At 44.0% G+C, this 20,034-nt stretch overlaps 1 protein-coding gene across 1 annotated transcript in view; it reads left to right on the plus strand.

The window, feature by feature from the left end:
- The first annotated feature begins 9,119 nt into the window (after positions 1–9,119).
- The window catches only part of LOC139583257 (teneurin-2-like), a 133,000-nt gene continuing 122,085 nt past the window's right edge, over positions 9,120–20,034 (plus strand). The window contains exon 1 of the mRNA XM_071414123.1: positions 9,120–9,542. Coding sequence (XP_071270224.1) covers positions 9,482–9,542 — 61 coding nt within the window. The 5' untranslated portion in view covers positions 9,120–9,481. The remainder of the gene's footprint in view (positions 9,543–20,034) is intronic.

Genomic DNA, 20,034 nt, shown 5'->3' on the forward strand with positions numbered 1-20,034 from the left:
CTGAGTCAATTGGAGGTGTACATGTGGATGTATTTCAAGGCCTGCCTTCAAAAAAAGTGTAGACCTCCACAAGTCTGGTTCATCCTTGGGAACAATTTCCAAACACCTGAAGGTACCACGTTCATATGTACAAACAAATATATATATGGGTTGGGGGGGATTGATCCGAAGGCCTTCAAAAGGGGGAGAGGGGTTAGATTATACAATTTATGCTGTAGATTATACACTTTATGCTGTAGATTATACACTTTATGCACTATAACATTAATATATTCCCCAAAACCCAAAACCAGAACAGAATGCTGTTCATTGACTACAGCTCAGCATTCAACACAATAGTACCCTCCAAGCTCATTATTAAGCTTGAGGCCCTGGGTCTCAACCCACGCCCTGTGCGATTTGGTCCTGGACTTCCTGACGGGCCACCCCCAGGTGGTAAAGGTAGGAAACAACATCTCCACTTTGCTGATCTTCAACACTGGGGCCCCACAAGGGTGCGTGCTCAGCCCCCTCCTGTACTCTCTGCTCACCCATGACTGCGTGGCCATGCACGCCTCCAACTTGATCATCAAGTTTGCAGACGACACAACAGTAGTAGGCTTGATCACCAACAATGACGAGACAGCCTATAGGTAGGAGGTGAGGGCACTCGGAGTGTGGTGTCAGGAAAACAACCTCTCACTCAATGTCAACAAAACAAAGGAGATGATCGTGGACTTCAGGAAACAGCAGAGGGAGCATCTCCCTATCCACATCGACGGGACAGCAGTGGAGAAGGTGTAAAGTTTTGAATTCCTCTGCGTACACATCACAGACAAACTGAAATGGTCCACCCACACAGGAGGCTGAAGAAATATGGCTTGTCACCTAAAACCCTCACAAACTTTTACAGATGCACAATCGAGAGCATCCTGTCGGGCTGTATCACCACCTGGTACGGCAACTGCACCGCCCACAACCGCAGGGCTCACCAGAGGGTGGTGCGGTCTGTACAACGCATTCCCTGGGGCAGACTACCTGCCCTCCGGGACACCTACAGCACCCGATGTCACAGGAAGGCCAAAAAGGACAACAACCACCCGAGCCACTGCCTGTTCACCCTGCTACCATCCAGAATGTGAGGTCAGTACAGGTTCATCAAAGCTGGGACCGAGAGACTGAAAAACAGCTTCTATCTCAAGGCCATCCGATTGTTTAACAGTCATCACTAACACAGAGAGGCTGCTGCCTACATACAGACTTGAAATCATTGGCCAATCTAACAAATGGATCACTAGTCACTGATGTTTACATATCTTGCATTACTCATCCTATATGTATATACTGTAATTTATACCATCTATTGCATCTTGCCTATGCCGCTCAGTCATTGCTCATCCATATATTTATATGTACATATTCTTACACACAAACTTAGATTTGTGTGTATTAGGTATTTGTTTTGGAATTGTTAGATTACTTGTTGATATTGCTGCACTGTCGGAACTAGAGGAACAAGCATTTCGCTACACTCGCAATAACATCTGCTAACCATGCGTATGTGACCAATCAAATGTTATTTGATGTCTCATGTTATTTCTGCTACACACCATGTATTTTGTGTGCAGTAGCTGTATCTGTTTAAAGTTTCTTACATGTATACTTTTTATGAATACAAAGGGATAAATGAAACATACGACTTCTTGTTCTGTGTTCATGCACTGTATAATGACTTCCCATCACAGAGAAGATGTAGCTAACAGGCTTTGTATCAGAGTTCTGATTGGGATTTACTGTTCCAGAGCTCCAAATCTTTCCACTGTCGGAGCTGTGACAGCACTTTGGCAGGGTCTGGGCTGGTACAGCCAACCGTATCGTCATGCAAATGTTTCCCTTCCTCCCCTCATATGTCAGATGCTAATTAGCAAGTATCTAATTAGTGTTAGAAGATTAATCACTCTTGGGAAGGAGTTGGGGGGGTTCAGTGGCAGCGTGATGTGACAAAGATGCTGGGAGCTACGCTACTGTGTGAAGGCTGAGGCTCCCCTCAAACAGAAAACATGTGGAAGGAATGGGAAAGCCGATGAGTCACATGGTTCCTGTGTCTCTCTGTGTTAGCCTAAAGCTCATAATGACCAAGATAGCTATTATATAGGGAGCTGTGTGATGACCCCACATTGGTCTGAGGTTGACTGAAGGGCAGGTGCCATGTTAAGACATTCAGTGCTATACTGGATGTACGACCGTTCATAACAGAACCGTCTACATTGTGATACAGTCTTACTTGTGGCGGTGAGAGGAATCGAATACTTGTTCAGTGAAAGTAGGGTAGGAGAAGTGGTCAGAGATTAAGCCTCTTAACCTTGGTGTTACTGTTCTTTTTAATAGTCTGCGGTCCCGCACGAGAATCAGTTAACACGAAAAGATGAATGATGGATATGAATGGAATAAATGATAAATGAGGGAATAAATGATGATACCATGAAGTGACACTCTATTTTCTTCTTTACTCAAAGGAGAGTGTTTGATTAAAACCAGTTCCCTTGTTCCCTTCATGGTTATAACCAAATCTGATTCCACCTATTAGCTCTAGTGCAAAATCAAGGATCTGTTATTATAAAATGAATGCTGCTGCCTTAAATACAATCAAAGTTTGAATTACTATACTAATATATCCTCACATTATGCTTAATTAAACTATGTTTACTGTTGTGGAAAAACAGTATATGGTACATTATTGTTATCTAGAAACTTTTTTAAATTGCACCAGATTATTCAGAACTATGGAGCTGGAAATGTAGTGCATCTAACTTAACATTATTCAACTCACTACTAGATACTTGACTTTGGCTTCTCAGAAAGGAATTTAATGTGTGCTCAGAGAGTTAAGAGGGTGGCTTGTGGTGTGGTAGCAGGACATGGCCAAGAGTAGTGATTGTTCATGCAGTTCTACAGACAGCCCGTGGCTACTTAGTAGGCCAAACGGGAGGTGTCTGTTAAGTTTTAAGTTTAATTAGATGAATGCAAAATGAGGCAGCGCTAGGGGCGAGTGAACTGGCATCTAGATGTATGTTAATTGCCATTTGCATGCCTGGCTCTTTGAGGTATGGAAGTGGGAGCGGGGGGGGGAGCACTGAGTTTATCACTGATATAATTGGCACAGGCTTGCTCTTGGTGCTCCCGATTTGATTTTCTTACTCTCCCAGCATTGACGGAGGCGGCTTATGGTAGAGAAATTAACATGACTTTCTCTGGCAACAGCTCTGGTGGAAATTCCTGCAGTCAGCATGCCAATTGCTCGCTCCATCAAAACATGAGACATTTTACAGTGGCCTTTTATTGTCCCCAGCACAAGGTGCACCTGTGTAATGATTATGCTGTTTAATCAGCTTCTTGATATGCCACACCTGTCAGATGGCAAAGGAAAAATCCTCACTAACAGGATGTAAACAAATTTGTGCTCACAATTTGAGAGAAATCTTGTGTGTATGGGACATTTCTGGGATCTTTTATTTCAGCTCATGAAACATGGGACCAAAACTTTACATGTTGCATTCATATTTTTGTTCAGTGTATGACCAAAAGAATGTTGACACCTGCTCGTCGAACATCTCATTCCAAAATCATGGGCATTAATATGGAGTTGGTCCACCCTTTACTGCTATAACAGACTCCACTCTTCTGTGGAAGCCTTTCCACTAGATGTTGGAACATTGCTGCGTGGACTTTCTTCCATTCAGCCACAAGAGCATTAGTGAGGTCGGGCACTGATGTTGGACGATTAGGCCTGGCTCGCAGTCGGCATTTCAATTCATCCCAAAGGTGTTTGATGGGGTTGAGGTCAGGGCTCTGTGCAGGCCAGTCATGTTCTTCCACACCGATCTCGACAAACTATTTCTGTATGGACCTCAATTTGTTTCATTGTAAGCTGTAGCGTTAAGATTTCCCATCACTGGAATTAAGGGGCCTAGCCCAAACAATGAAAAACAGCCCCAGACCATTATTCCTATTCCACCTAACTTTACAGTTGGCACTATGCATTTAGGGAAGGTAGCCTTCTCCTGGCATCAGTTGGACTGCCAGATGATGAAGCGTGATTCATCACTCCACAGAATGCGTTTCCACTGCTCCAGAGTCCAATGGCGGCGAGCTTTACACAACTCAAGCCGACACTTGGCATTGCGCATGGTGATCTTAGGCTTGTGTGCGACTGCTGGGCCATGGAAACCCATTTCATGAATCTCCCGACGAACAGTTATTGTGCTGACATTACTTTCAGAGGCAATTTAGAACTCAGTAGTGAGTATTGCAACTGAGGACAGACGAATTTTACGCGTTACGTGATTTTACGCGTTACGAGCTCTAGGAAGAGTCTTGGTAGTTCCAAAATGTTTCCATTAAAAATGATGGAGGCCACTGTGTTCTTGAGGACCTTCAATGCTGCAGAAATGTTTTGGTACCCTTCCCCAGAACTGTGCCTCGGCACCATCCTGTCTGGGAGCTCTAGAGACAATTCCTATGACCTCATGGCTTGGTTTTAGCTCTGACATGCACTGTGGGACCTTATATAGACAGGTGTGTGCCTTTCCAAATCATGTCCAATCAATTGAATTTACCACAGGCCTTTATGGTAGAGTGACCAGACGGAAGCCACTCCTCAGTAAAAGGCACGTGACAGCGCGCTTGGAGTCTGCCAAAAGGCACCTAACAAGATTCTCTAGTCTGATGAAACCAAGATTAAACTCTTTGGCCTGAATGCCAAGCGTCAGGTTTGGAGGAAACCTGGCACCATCCCTACTGTGAAGCATGGTGGTGGCAGCATCATGCTGTGGGGATGTTTTCAGCGGCAGGGACTGGGAGACTAGTCAGGATCGAGCTTACAATTAAATTACAATTTTACAACCTAAAGCAGGAAGTACGAGTGACTCGCTCAATACGGAAGTGGTCATATGACGCGGATGCTACGGTACATGACTGTTTTGCTAGCACAGACTGGAATATGTTCCGGGATTCATCCAATGGCATTGAGGAGTATACCACCTCAGTCACCGGCTTCATCAATAAGTGCATCGACAACGTCGTCCCTACAGTGACCATACATACATATCCCAACCAGAAGCCATGGATTACAGGCAACATCCGCACCGAGCTAAAGGCTAGAGCTGCCCATTTCAAGGAGTGATATTTTAATCTGTGTTTCATGATCACGTCTGGTGTGGATGGACAAAATCAACATGCGCGCAAGGGCGCACGCGGACACGTGTGTGACTGGTGTAGTCAACATGTTACAAGGAACGGGACAGACATGAATGCATACAAGAAAGCCAGTTACAACCTCAGACGAGACATCAATCACGAAAAAGGAAAATATGGAAGAAAGGTGAATCCTATTACACCAGGTTTCACCATCAATGTAAATCCCTAGTTATTTTGTTGCTTTGACATAGTCATTTCTGAAGATTATTATTATTAGTCTGTCCCTCATTCTAAGGTCAACCCTGGTATGTGACCTGAACTCTCATTTTAATATAGTGAAACTATTGCTTTTTGCTTTTACTGCTTTTACTCAAATCATAGTGTAAAAGCAGATGAGCCAGTTTGACTATTTTTGTCCATTTTCTTGTGTTTTGTGAGAGAAAACTGAGTGGGTTGAGCAAAACGCGTCAACCCTGTTACCCATAGATAGACAGCCTAGAAATGTTTTTGCAATTACATTTTTTTTGTGACGCTGGCATTCAATTGCCACTCCCTGTTGCACACAACAAGCTTCCATTCCCCCTGTCAAGAGGGGATTTATGGCAGATTTTTTTAATGAAATTACCAACCCTGTTACAGTCAACCCTGTTACGGTCAACCCTGTTAGTTTATTTGGCACCCTGTTACGAAATTAGTTGAAAACAAAAACATTTTGTACCAATTTACTCTTCTCAACAGACACCGAATCAGTGTAAGGACCCACATACGTATCTACCTCAAATACCTCGTACACCGGCACAGTGTTTTTTTTTTATTACTTCCTCATCTAGGTACCCAACATATACAATTATCTGTAAGGTCAGATTCAACCACAAAGACCAGGGAGGTTTTCCAATGCCTCGCAAAGAAGGGCACTTATTGGTAGATGGGTAAACATTTAAAAAGCAGACATTGAATATCCCTTTGATCATGGTGACGGTATCATGTTATGGGTATGCTTGTTATCGGCAAGGACTAGGGAGTTTTTAGAATTTAATTTAAAATGCTAGAAGAAAACCTGGTTCAATCTGCGTTCCAGCAGATACTGGGATACCAATTCACCTTTCATCAGTCTGGTAATACGAGGCTACGAGGCATCCTGACACATACAATAAAGGACAGTAAGTTAAAGCATTTAGATTTGTGTTCACTTTTAGTTAGCAATGAATGTTAACATGGACATTTTGGTCTCCCCTGGGCTCTTTTAATCGCTGTAAAATACAATTGGAATATTGTGGGGAAGTGGCTATGCTACCTTTGCTCTTATCCATGCAGGGGCACATTATCGTGGTCGGACAATGCCATATAGTTGTTTCACACGGGATCGCACATTGTGAGGGCTTTTTTGATGGACAGAAAATGTGTCCCTTACCATATCATCTTGATAACTCCAGCAGTACATAGTAGGCCTCACTAAATTCAATTTCTCCTCTATTTGAATGTCTTTGGTGCTGAACATCCAAGCACTTTAATCGTTGACATCCACTGTCAACACAGGAGGGTCTCTGTTAATTCAGATAAATGATACTGTAGCTGAGGGCATTACTTATATGTGAAACACTATAACATGGACATGGTCATGTTCCTATTGGCTTTATAGACGTGTGAATGTCTGATATCTGTACACTACTGATATTACTTAGTTTTCCCCAAACCAATTTTCACAATATACCCAAGATTAGATGATAACCTGCAATATGGCTCAGATAGGTTGTAGGTATGAAATGCATGCCCGGCTCTCAGATATATTTCCTCCAAATCAACAGTAATAGCAGGCCTACTCTCTGATATATTGTGTGTGTGTATAGTGCAGTATAGTGTAGTGTCCTCAGGGACTGCTGTAAATGAGGACCCAGTGGGCCCATGATGAAACAGCTGAGGCCCTACAGAAGTCCATCACACAGTAGAGGAGATGAGCCTTACTGTATTTACTCCTACCAGTCACATTTACTCCTCTCGCTTGGCTTTTTTTTCTTCTTCACCTGTCTGGTGTTTTTTCCTCGTTCTCTGCCTGTCTATTTTCCTTTTAGTTTCCTGTAAAGGTTAACCAATCTTTGCTTAATCTCTGACAGGAAGACAAATGGCCAGGCTCAATCAGAGCTCAAATCCCCTCTCCCTCCCCTCCTGTTGCACGGGCCCTCTGCTTCCATACACACACACAGGCATAATTTAACGACGGCTGTTGCCGCAATATAATGTGATCCCAAACATTTGAAATAAGCTAAATTGCCATTTCCATAAAAAATGTATTCTCATACTTCAGGCATTTGCTTGTGGTGGGTCTTTTAGTGCCTGTCCAGTGATTTCCAGTTATGTCTACCTGATCAAAGTTCTGCTGGAGACGGAACTCAGTGGTTGGTGTTGGAATTACGCAGTATGAGTATGAATATTTACAGTCGGGAAGAATGAAATTGCAGAGCCTGTGAAGATCAAATTTACACTTGTAACAAACATGTGAATATGAATAACTTGATTCTCTTCCTGTGATATCTTATGTTCTCACGGCTTAGAGAGAATAATATTTGATCTCATTAAAATGACTGGGATATCAAAGCACAGGTGGACAGTTGTCAAGCTGTTCTACTTTCTAGATGTGTTACCATCGCGCCAAGCTGACTGATTTTAACTGACGTGGCATAGTAGGAGCCTTGCCTTCACAAGATTGTATGATCCATAGAAAAATGACATACCACTAGTTTACCAGCTCTCTTTAAAATATATAAATCATGTCTCATAAACATTCCATGTGACCTAAAATAGGCCAACTCACCATGCTGTGAGAAGATGACTAATCCATCCAGACCAGTATTATAAATATAGAAAGCAGGTTGATGTTTATTGTCATGAATATTGCCCTGGGGGCAAAACTGAGAGATTTCCACTAGATGGGCCAGCTGCAAAGTCAAAATTGACTATGTCAAACAAATTCCTGAAAACAAAAATAAACTTTTTGGTCTTAATTTAAGGTAAGGTTAGACATTATGTTAGCAGTGTGGTTAGGGTTAAGGTTTAGGGTTAGTTTTAAAACCAGCTAGTGTGCCAGCTAGTGACCACTCTGCAGAGCTGCCTCCAGGGCAAGATTCATGACCCTAAATGCCAACCTGCATATAGATCAGAGTTTGGTTGACTCTGTGCTATTGTGTCCAACACTCCAGATTGGGCTTTTAAATTTAGACTCAAGACAACAGGAGTTTTCTCACACTCCTACAGAACTGCAGCTATGGATCAGTATCCTTTGATCTTTGAGCAGCCCGGGTCCCAGCTCTGCAGCCCTGTTGAACCAGGAAGTCACCCAGGTGGGAGAGGATGGAGAGCAGGAAGCCAGCATGTCCTCCTGGAACCCAGTTCTCCACTGAGTTTTGGACCGGGCGGCAGCATGAAACTTCACAGGAGCATCGGCTGTTGACAGGACACAGCTTGCTCTAGCACTGGCTACTGTCATAGCTGAGGTGATGAGACCTTGGCCTACCTAGGCTACTCTTCAGGCATAACCTGCTCAAAGCATAGAATAGTAATAGTAGGATAGTCATGTTTCAAATAAAATAGTGTGGTGACCACTCATTAACATTTGTAGTAAGCATACTCTGTTATTTCAATGACAAATTCCTTTGTGGGAATAAATACCACTGGGATTCCTGATTGGAAATTAATGTAGCCTATTTACTGTCTTGAATTACTCCCCAAGTACTGATCTATGTTGGAGGTAAAGACCATCATTACAGTCTCATCTACATTGTTTTTAATACATTTTCTGACCCACAATCTTCAAATCAAATTGTCCTCTCTCTCCTGCTCTCTCTCCCTCTCTCTCCCCCTCTCCCTCTCGCTCTCCACATCTCCTTATTCCTAGAGAACATGCTTTACCACTTTCCAACCCCCCCTGTTCTCTGCTGGTAGCATCTTCTTTGTGCAGAACAGCGACGAGGCAGCAAGCTCCATGCTCCCTCACTTCAGAGCAGCTCTTTCTTTGAAAAGCGCCCAGCCCTTTTTCCCGTTCTATTCCTCTCACTCCCAAATATATTTTTCTCCACTAATTTACTTCGCAAACTCGTACTACATGTTGTGTACGGGTGAGTGAGATGCAACACAATATTCCAATAAACTTTACCACAAACTGAAATTATTCTCTTCGGGTCCTGTCCGCGCCTAGTGCCAACACCTTTTGATTTAGAAGTATTATTGAACATTGCGGACCCGCGTTGCTTTGAGACTTTGCTGCAGAATTGACTTCAAAGCGCGGAGAGAGTGGCCGCGTTTGTGCGGAGATATGCGGGGAGCGACGCACCAGTCTGGCTTGCACAGAACGAAAGGGCTGTTACAAGAGCCAGGTAAGGATACCCTTTTAACTCGCACGATTTATTTCAAAGTCAGGAAGAGCGTGCGGTTAACGTGTGATGGAGACCGCGTGAGTGTACCTGTTAGATTGACAACAGACAACAGAAGTGTTAAACTTGTAAGGGTTGTTATTTGAGTCAAGCCATAGACAGTGGTCTCAATAGAGATGGAGCAATTGTGAAATTAGAGATTAACCTGGACAATAACTTGTTATAACGTGCGTCAAAATCTCTCTGTATGTTTGTTACAGAACCGTTAATCTCATTAGTCTATTATGAGTCGTCTTTCCGCCTATTTTTTGCTGTCTGAAATATCAACGGAGATGTGCATCATCTTCACATAGTCGAATGACAGACGGAACGCGTGAGGAAGACCTGTGCCTCTTTATCTGTTGTGATTAGTTGCATATATGCCGGATGCATATATAAAGGAAATATCTTATTCTGTTGGTGGTAAACTCATTTTAATACATTATTTGTAAGCCTGTAATTAAAATTCTTATATAAAGCAGTAGGCCTATGACTACATGTTGAAGTGCTTTCGCATCATTGCATTGGTTTTTGAGAAAGCATTAATGGTTGTAATATGTGTATTGTCATGTTATTAAATGTATAATTCACCTATATTACACATATATTTTTTTTTATTGGGGAAAATAGCGTACTCTACCTCGAGATTTAGCAACCCAAGATTGAGCTGATTTTTTACATAGCAAAATTATTGCATTAGCATTATCAGAGCAAAACAATGTGAGTGACAGGACCCCTGCTAGCATCCTCCAAATAGCATGCCTGAAAATCCTCAAAGTAACTTCAAATGTTGTAACATAATTTCTTGGGGAGGTTGAATATAATATCAAATGTCAGATATTAACTTTGAATAAGCACTTTAAAAAAATGTTTGTCTACTACACTGTTATAGGCCTATGTGGTATTCACCATAATACTGAGATTTAATTTGATTTATTACAGTACAATTATTAATTTCTCACTGGTGATTTTTGGTCTGTTTTTATTATTGGTTGAAAGGGAAAGATGCAATTTAGATGTAATAAAACTGACTTGAATGGAGCGTCACCAATTCATAGCACACACACACACCTCACACACTCCCACTCCTACACATACAGTGCCTTCAGAAAGTATTCATACTCCTTGACTTATTACTGGTTACATGTGGTCTGGTTACACGTGGTGTGAGGCCGGTTGGGCATACTGCCACATTATCTAAAACGACATTGGAGGTGGCTTATGGTAGAGAATTGAATATTAAATTCTCTGGCAACAGCTCTGGTGGACATTCCTGCAGTCAGCATGCCAATTGCATGCTCCCTCAAAACTTGAGACATCTGTGGCATTGTGTTGTCTGACAAAACTGCACATTTTCATTGCGGGGACAAAAAAATGGCCCCGGCACAAGGTCCACCTGTGTAATGATCATGCTGTTTAATCAGCTTCTTGATATGCCACATCTTTCAGGTGGATGGGTTATCTTGGCAAAGGAGAAATGCTCACCAATAGAGAGAAAATACATTTGTGCACGAGATTTGAGAGAAATAAGCTTTTTGTGCGTGTGGAAAATATAACAGATTTTTTTTTATTTCAGCTCATGAAACATGGGACCAACACTTTACATATTGCATTTATATTTTTGTTCAGTCACAGTCTTTTCTGAAAGTATTCATACCCCTTGACTTTTTCCACATTTAGTTGTTAGCCTGAATTCAAAATGGATTAAATAGATTTGTTTCTCTACACACAATACCCCATAATGACAAATTGAAAACATTTTAGCAAATTTATTGAAAATCAAATAGAGAAATAACTAATTTATATACTATACTGTAAGTAGCTCTATTCACACCCCTGAGCTAATACTTAGTAGAAGCACCTTTGGCAGCAATTACAGCTGAGTCTTTCTGGGTAAGTCTCTAAGAGCTTTACACCTGGATTGTGCAACATTTGCCCATTTATTATTTTCAAAATGCTTTAAGCTCTGTCAAATTGGTTGTTGATCATTGCTAGACAACCATTTTCAGGTCTTGCCATAGATTTTCAAGTAGATTAAGTCAAAACTGAAAATTCACTGTCTTCTAGGTAAGCAACACCAGTGTATATTTGGCCTTGTGTTTTAGGTTATTGTCCTGCTGAAAGGTGAATTCATCGCCCAGTGCCTGGTGGAAAGCAGACTGACTGAACCAGGTTTTCCTGTAGGATTTTGTCTGTGCTCAGCTCCATTCTGTAAATGTTTTGATTGTGAAAAACTCCCCAGTCCTTAATGATTACAAGCATACCCATAACATGATGCAACCATTTGCAATCTCTATTTAAACCATTGTAAATTCAGTCTGTAACACAACTAAATGTGGAAAAAACCAAGGGGTGTGAATACTTTCTGAAGGCACTTTACATATGAACCAAACAGTTGTAAACAAACCAGGCCATGCAGTGGCATCGCGCAGATTCGCAGGCCGAAAAACTGGGGCAGAGAGATAAATGTGCTGTTTTATACATAGAGATCCTATTACATTTTGAGAGGCTATGTCATTAACCTTCAAATTCCCGAATGGAGTGAAAATGGCATCCATATTGGTCAGGGAAAAATCGAAACCAGTCTAATGGGAATTAATGGCAGTAGAGGCATAATCCAGATTTTTCTTATGCAGGAATGAAAAAGTAAGGCATGTGATATATCAGAAATTGTGTAATCGAATTACCGAATTAATATTGTCTTATAATTATAAATACAGTTTATACGGGTTTTATACAAATGTTGTGTATAAATAGCCTGTAAATATATGTAAACAGGAAGCTGTGATATGATTCAATATCAGTACCTGTTGCATTGCAAGTCCTATCATCAACTGATTTGGGCCAATGTATGGCTGTAGATTGACTGCATTGTTTGAATGGAATATTGGCAGTTAGACAAATGTATGGAATTATTCATCTAAAACTCTCTGGCTAGCTAGCTAACAAACATAGTAGGCCTACAGTGCAGATAAATTCTTAAAATGCATTATTTTACGCTATCTTATCACAACACTGGCAAACCGTGGTTTGCCAACTCCCTGACCAAAATGGCTGACATTTAGGTCATCAAAAGGCAGCTCATGATCCATTCTATTATTCTAATTCTTAAATCTGTGGTTTTATAGCTAATCTCATGCTATTTTACACATTTTGCCATGAGGAAGAGAGCAAATGTTGCAGTTTTAAAGCTAATTTCCTGTAATATATATATTTTTTAATTTATGACATGTTCATATGCTATCTGGGGGGCCCAACCTCCTGGGAGAACCCCAACCATGATTGCAGGAAAATAGTTATATATCTCATCAATATTCTAAATATTCTAAAAATGTGTTTCGTGTTTATTCCTTTTCCACATCATTGCGGGATTAGTATTGGTTCTCTGTAAGACATGCCTTTGCTTCATTTGACATTTGAAGCAGTGGGACAGATTTCCATTTCATTCTCTATATCTGAAATTAGAGGAAGTCTTGGCTCTCTCAACATGAAATCCTCCTGCTGAAAACATGGGCACGGTTAAGAGGACAGGAGAAGAGAGGGAGAGGACATGAAAGAGGGAGAGGAGATGAAAATAAAACAATTTTCTGCCCAGTCAAGGTGTGTGTGGGTGTGTTGTGTAGGTTTCACCTTTACATATGTCACATCTGTGCAGCGTGGGGTGCAGAGGAGGCTGGGGGTGACTGAGGCACGTCCAGGTTTTTACGAGGCTCTTAAAATTTGACCGGCAAGAAGCAATTTACCTCAGCCTAGGACCCATAAACCTTATGACAGACAGCGGGAGAGGGCGTGTGATTGAAAAGCTTCCCAGACTCCTGTCCAGCATGCATTATGAGGAGCAGCAGAGAGGCATCTTTCAGCAGCTTGTCCATATCAATCCTGACTGCTCTTGGTTCAGGAGCGGGGATTCTGCACACCAATCACTCACCTCTGTCCGTCTCGATGTACCACACTGCTATGTGAACAGTGTTTGTAGAAGGCGCAATTTCTCATCCACCCTGATCACACGCCACTGTGAAACAAGAGTGAAATTTCATGCTGTTTTTCTGCAGCTTGGAGAGGGAGAGAGGGATAGGATAAATGATAGTGGAATACAGGTCTGTTTCCATTGGTCCAGAAAGCTCCTTTGTTACAGTACAGACTAATTACACCCACTTGTGCATCTTTTCTGGCAAAAAAAAAGAGAAGGAAGGTTTAAATTGAAAATATGGATTCCATTAACCTTGCAGGCAAAGGGCCACTCTCCAGCATCACATTAGCAGTGAGGGGAATTGGGGAACGCATACAATTCTATTATTGTTTTATAAGCTGACAATTTGTTAATTTGCTGTGTCTGAAGTGTAAACGGACTGTTTCATCAAGAGCATCTTAATGGGATGTGCGTGATGGAAGCGGCTTAGAGGTGTGGAGGGCCCTGATAAACAGGAGACTGTTGGGATACACACACATGCTCGCGCGCACACACACACACACTCATGCATAGAGGCACACAAAAATATTATGTATACTCAAATACTGACACATGAACACATCAACGTGTTGTTGTAATTGTTGGCAGGTCTGAAACTTCTTGATAGATAATGCCATTCCCTTGCTCAAGGCATGCTTGAACCTGCTGTTGATCTTTGTTGGTGTCAATGGCAACAACAGAGTAATGGTGTCTTCTTCAGTGTGTAGTGTAGTGTCGTAGCGTGCACGTGGCAGTAGCCCCGCTTGATGGTCTCTACTGGTACTCAGCCACAGGGGCTTCTGTTGCATTGAGATTGCTGGGAGGTCAAACTCAGATTAACCTTGAGTTTAAGCACCATCTCAGGGTGGTGTCACAAACCTACTGTATATACAAACATATGAATATCTTCAACAATGTAGTTGAAATACAATCATAAACATAATTGGATCGGGTAGTAGAAGATATGAAATTATTATTTTAAAAGGAACTGTGATGAAGACTTGGTCAGACATTTGATGGGTCAGTTTAACATGTACCCCTGACAATCTCTGTGTGTACTACTGGCCGTGTCCAAAATCCTTATGAAAGTATTCACACCCCATTACTTTTTCCAAATGTTTTTGTGTTACATGAATTCAAAGTGGATTACATTTAGATATTTTTTCTAAACACAATACCCCATATTGTCAAAGTGGAATTATGCTTTTTGAAATTTTTACAAATTTATAAAAAATAAAAAGCTGAAATGTCAATGATTATTCAACTCCTTCATTATGGCAAGTCTAAATAAGTTCAGGTTCAGGGGAAAGTTGCATGGACTCCCTCTCTGTGCAATAATAGTGTTTATCATGATTTTTGAAAGACTACCCAGTCTCTGTATCACACACATAATTATGTGTAAGGTCCCTCAGTCGAGCAATGAATTTCAAACACAGATTCAACCACAAAGACCAGGGAGGTTTTCTTTCTTAACATGTACCCCTGACAATCTCTGTGTGTACTACTGGCCGTGTCCAAAATCCTTATGAAAGTATTCACACCCCATTACTTTTTCCAAATGTTTTTGTGTTACATGAATTCAAAGTGGATTACATTTAGATATTTTTTCTAAACACAATACCCCATATTGTCAAAGTGGAATTATGCTTTTTGAAATTTTTACAAATTTATAAAAAATAAAAAGCTGAAATGTCAATGATTATTCAACTCCTTCATTATGGCAAGTCTTGTTATGCTGGTGAATGAGGACCCAAAAGCGACTTAATAGAAACAGAGTCTTTATTCCAGTCTTAAACAAAAACCGATACTCCTGGATATTATCTTAGGTAAATCCAAAACAGGAAAACTGAAATCCTCTCGTCAGTAGAGAGGAACGACTGGAGACGCGGCCACAGACTGCAGGTCGCTTCGGGAAGGCACAGGCCGTAGCTGACATAGACACCTGCTCACACGCAGCATCTGAAGAAGGCAAAAACACGACAGGGCGGAACAAGGACACAGAACAGCAAACATCAAACAAGGATCCGACAAGGACAGAAGCGGAAAACAGAGGGAGAAATAGGGACTCTAATCAGAGGGCAAAATAGGGGACAGGTGTGAAAGAGTAAATGAGGTAGTTAGGAGAATGAGGAACAGCTGGGAGCAGGAACGGAACGATAGAGAGAGAGAGCGAGAGAGGGAGAGAGGGAGGGAGAGAGAGGGATAGAAAGAGGGAAAGAACCTAATAAGACCAGCAGAGGGAAACGAATAGAAGGGAAGCACAGAGACAAGACATGATAATCAATGACAAAACATGACAGTACCCCCCCACTCACCGAGCGCCTCCTGGCGCACTCGAGGAGGAACCCTGGCGGCAACGGAGGAAATCATCAATCAACGAACGGTCCAGCACGTCCCGAGATGGAACCCAACTCCTCTCCTCAGGACCGTAACCCTCCCAATCCACTAAGTACTGGTGACCACGTCCCCGAGAACGCATGTCCATGATCTTCCGTACCTTGTAAATAGGTGCGCCCTCGACAAGGACGGGGGGGGGGGAGGGAAGACGAACGGGGGCGCGAAGAAAAGGTTTGACACAGGAGACATGGAAGACAGGGTGGACGCGACGAAGATGTCGCGGAAGAAGCAGTCGCACAGCGACAGGATTGACGACCTGAGAGACACGGAACGGACCAATGAACCGCGGAGTCAACTTGCGAGAAGCTGTCGTAAGGGGAAGGTTACGAGTGGAAAGCCACACTCTCTGACCGCGACAATACCTAGGACTCTTAATCCTACGTTTATTGGCGGCTCTCACAGTCTGCGCCCTGTAACGGCAAAGTGCAGACCTGACCCTCCTCCAGGTGCGCTCACAACGTTGGACAAAAGCCTGAGCGGAGGGAACGCTGGACTCGGCGAGCTGGGACGAGAACAGAGGAGGCTGGTACCCAAGACTACTCTGAAACGGAGATAGCCCGGTAGCAGACGAAGGAAGCGAGTTGTGAGCGTATTCTGCCCAGGGGAGCTGTTCTGCCCAAGACGCAGGGTTTCGAAAAGAAAGGCTGCGTAATATGCGACCAATCGACTGATTGGCCCTTTCTGCTTGACCGTTAGACTGGGGATGAAACCCGGAAGAGAGACTGACGGAAGCACCAATCAAACGACAGAACTCCCTCCAAAACTGTGACGTGAATTGCGGGCCTCTGTCTGAAACGGCGTCTAACGGGAGGCCATGAATTCTGAACACATTCTCAATGATGATTTGTGCCGTCTCCTTAGCGGAAGGAAGCTTAGCGAGGGGAATGAAATGTGCCGCCTTAGAGAACCTATCGACAACCGTAAGAATCACAGTCTTCCCCGCAGACGAAGGCAGACCGGTAATAAAGTCTAAGGCGATGTGAGACCATGGTCGAGAAGGAATGGGAAGCGGTCTGAGACGACCGGCAGGAGGAGAGTTACCTGACTTAGTCTGCGCGCAGTCCGAACAAGCAGCCACGAAACGGCGCGTGTCACGCTCCTGAGTAGGCCACCAAAACCGCTGGTGAATAGAAGCAAGCGTACCCCGAACGCCGGGGTGGCCAGCTAACTTGGCAGAGTGAGCCCACTGAAGAACAGCCAGACGAGTAGAGACAGGAACGAACAGAAGGTTACTAGGACAAGCGCGCGGCGACGCAGTGTGAGTGAGTGCTTGCTTTACCTGTCTCTCAATTCCCCAGACAGTCAACCCGACAACACGCCCTTCAGGGAGAATCCCCTCGGGGTCGGTAGAAGCCACAGAAGAACTAAAGAGACGGGATAAGGCATCAGGCTTGGTGTTCTTATTTCCCGGGCGATAAGAAATCACGAACTCGAAACGAGCGAAAAACAACGCCCAACGAGCTTGACGTGCATTAAGTCGTTTGGCAGAACGGATGTACTCAAGGTTCTTATGGTCAGTCCAAACGACAAAAGGAACGGTCGCCCCCTCCAACCACTGTCGCCATTCGCCTATGGCTAAGCGGATGGCGAGCAGTTCGCGGTTACCCACATCATAGTTGCGTTCCGATGGCGACAGGCGATGAGAAAAATAAGCGCAAGGATGGACCTTATCGTCAGAATGGAAGCGCTGGGACAGAATGGCTCCCACGCCCACCTCTGAAGCGTCAACCTCGACAATGAATTGTTTAGTGACGTCAGGAGTAACAAGGATAGGAGCGGATGTAAATGCTTCTTGAGGAGATCAAAAGCTCCCTGGGCGGAACCGGACCACTTAAAGCACGTCTTGACAGAAGTCAGAGCTGTGAGAGGGGCAGCCACTTGACCGAAATTACGAATGAAACGCCGATAGAAATTAGCGAAACCGAGAAAGCGCTGCAACTCGACACGTGACTTAGGAACGGGCCAATCGCTGACAGCCTGGACCTTAGCGGGATCCATCTGAATGCCCTCAGCGGAAATAACAGAACCGAGAAATGTGACAGAGGAGACATGAAAGGCGCACTTCTCAGCCTTCACGTAGAGACAATTCTCTAAAAGGCGCTGGAGTACACGTCGAACGTGCTGAACATGAATCTCGAGTGACGGTGAAAAAATCAGGATATCGTCAAGGTAAACGAAAACAAAGATGTTCAGCATGTCTCTCAGTACATCATTAACTAATGCCTGAAAGACAGCTGGAGCATTAGCGAGACCGAACGGCAGAACCCGGTATTCAAAATGCCCTAACGGAGTGTTAAACGCCGTTTTCCACTCGTCCCCCTCTCTGATGCGCACGAGATGGTAAGCGTTACGAAGGTCCAACTTAGTAAAGAACCTGGCTCCCTGCAGAATCTCGAAGGCTGACGACATAAGGGGAAGCGGATAACGATTCTTAACCGTTATGTCATTCAGCCCTCGATAATCCACGCAGGGGCGCAGAGTACCGTCCTTCTTCTTAACAAAAAAAAACCCCGCTCCGGCGGGAGAGGAAGAAGGCACCACGGTACCGGCGTCGAGAGAAACAGACAGATAATCCTCGAGAGCCTTACGTTCGGGAGCCGACAGAGAGTATAGTCTACCCCGAGGGGGAGTGGTCCCCGGAAGGAGATCAATACAACAATCATACGACCGGTGAGGAGGAAGAGAGTTGGCTCTGGACCGACTGAAGACCGTGCGCAGATCATGATATTCCTCCGGCACTCCTGTCAAATCACCAGGTTCCTCCTGAGAAGAGGGGACAGAAGAAACAGGAGGGATAGCAGACATTAAACACTTCACATGACAAGAAACGTTCCAGGATAGGATAGAATTACTAGACCAATTAATAGAAGGATTATGACATACTAGCCAGGGATGACCCAAAACAACAGGTGTAAAAGGTGAACGAAAAATCAAAAAGGAAATGGTCTCACTGTGGTTACCAGATACTGTGAGGGTTAAAGGTAGTGTCTCACATCTGATACTGGGGAGAAGACTACCATCTAAGGCGAACATGGGCGTGGGCTTCCCTAACTGTCTGAGAGGAATGTCATGTTTCCGAGCCCATGCTTCGTCCATAAAACAACCCTCAGCCCCAGAGTCTATCAAGGCACTGCAGGAAGCAGCCGAACCGGTCCAGCGTAGATGGACCGACAAGGTAGTACAGGATCTTGATGGAGAGACCTGAGTAGTAGCGCTCACCAGTAGCCCTCCGCTTACTGATGAGCTCTGGCTTTTACTGGACATGACATGACAAAATGTCCAGCAGAACCGCAATAGAGGCAAAGGCGGTTGGTGATTCTCCGTTCCCTCTCCTTAGTCGAGATGCGAATACCTCCCAGCTGCATGGGCTCAGTCTCTGAGCCGGTGGGAGGAGATGGTTGAGATGCGGAGAGGGGGAACACCGTTAACGCGAGCTCTCTTCCACGAGCTCGGTGACGAAGATCTACCCGTCGTTCTATGCGGATGGCGAGTGCAATCAAAGAGTCCACGCTGGAAGGAACCTCCCGGGAGAGAATCTCATCCTTAACCTCAGCGTGGAGTCCCTCCAGAAAACGAGCGAGCAACGCCGGCTCGTTCGTCACTGGAGGCAGCAAGAGTGCGAAACTCTATAGAGTAATCCGTTATGGATCGATCACCTTGACATAGGGAAGCCAGGGCCCTGGAAGCCTCCTTCCCAAAAACTGAACGATCAAAAACCCGTATCATCTCCTCTTTAAAGTTCTGATAATCGTTAGAACACTCAGCCCTTGCCTCCCAGATAGCTGTGCCCCACTCCCGAGCCCGACCAGTAAGGAGTGATATGACGTAAGCGATCCGAGCTCTCTCTCTTGAGTATGTGTTGGGCTGGAGAGAGAACACAATATCACACTGGGTGAGAAAGGAGCGACACTCAGTGGGCTGCCCAGAGTAACATGGTGGGTTATTAACCCTAGGTTCCGGAGACTCGGAAGACCAGGAAGTAGCTGGTGGCACGAGACGAAGACTCTGAAACTGTCCTGAGAGGTCGGAGACCTGAGCGGCCAGGGTCTCAACGGCATGACGAGCAGCAGACAATTCCTGCTCGTGTCTGCCGAGCATTGCTCCCTGGAA

The sequence above is a fragment of the Salvelinus alpinus genome, chromosome 1 (assembly GCF_045679555.1).
Source record: "Salvelinus alpinus chromosome 1, SLU_Salpinus.1, whole genome shotgun sequence".
NCBI lineage: Eukaryota > Metazoa > Chordata > Actinopteri > Salmoniformes > Salmonidae > Salvelinus > Salvelinus alpinus.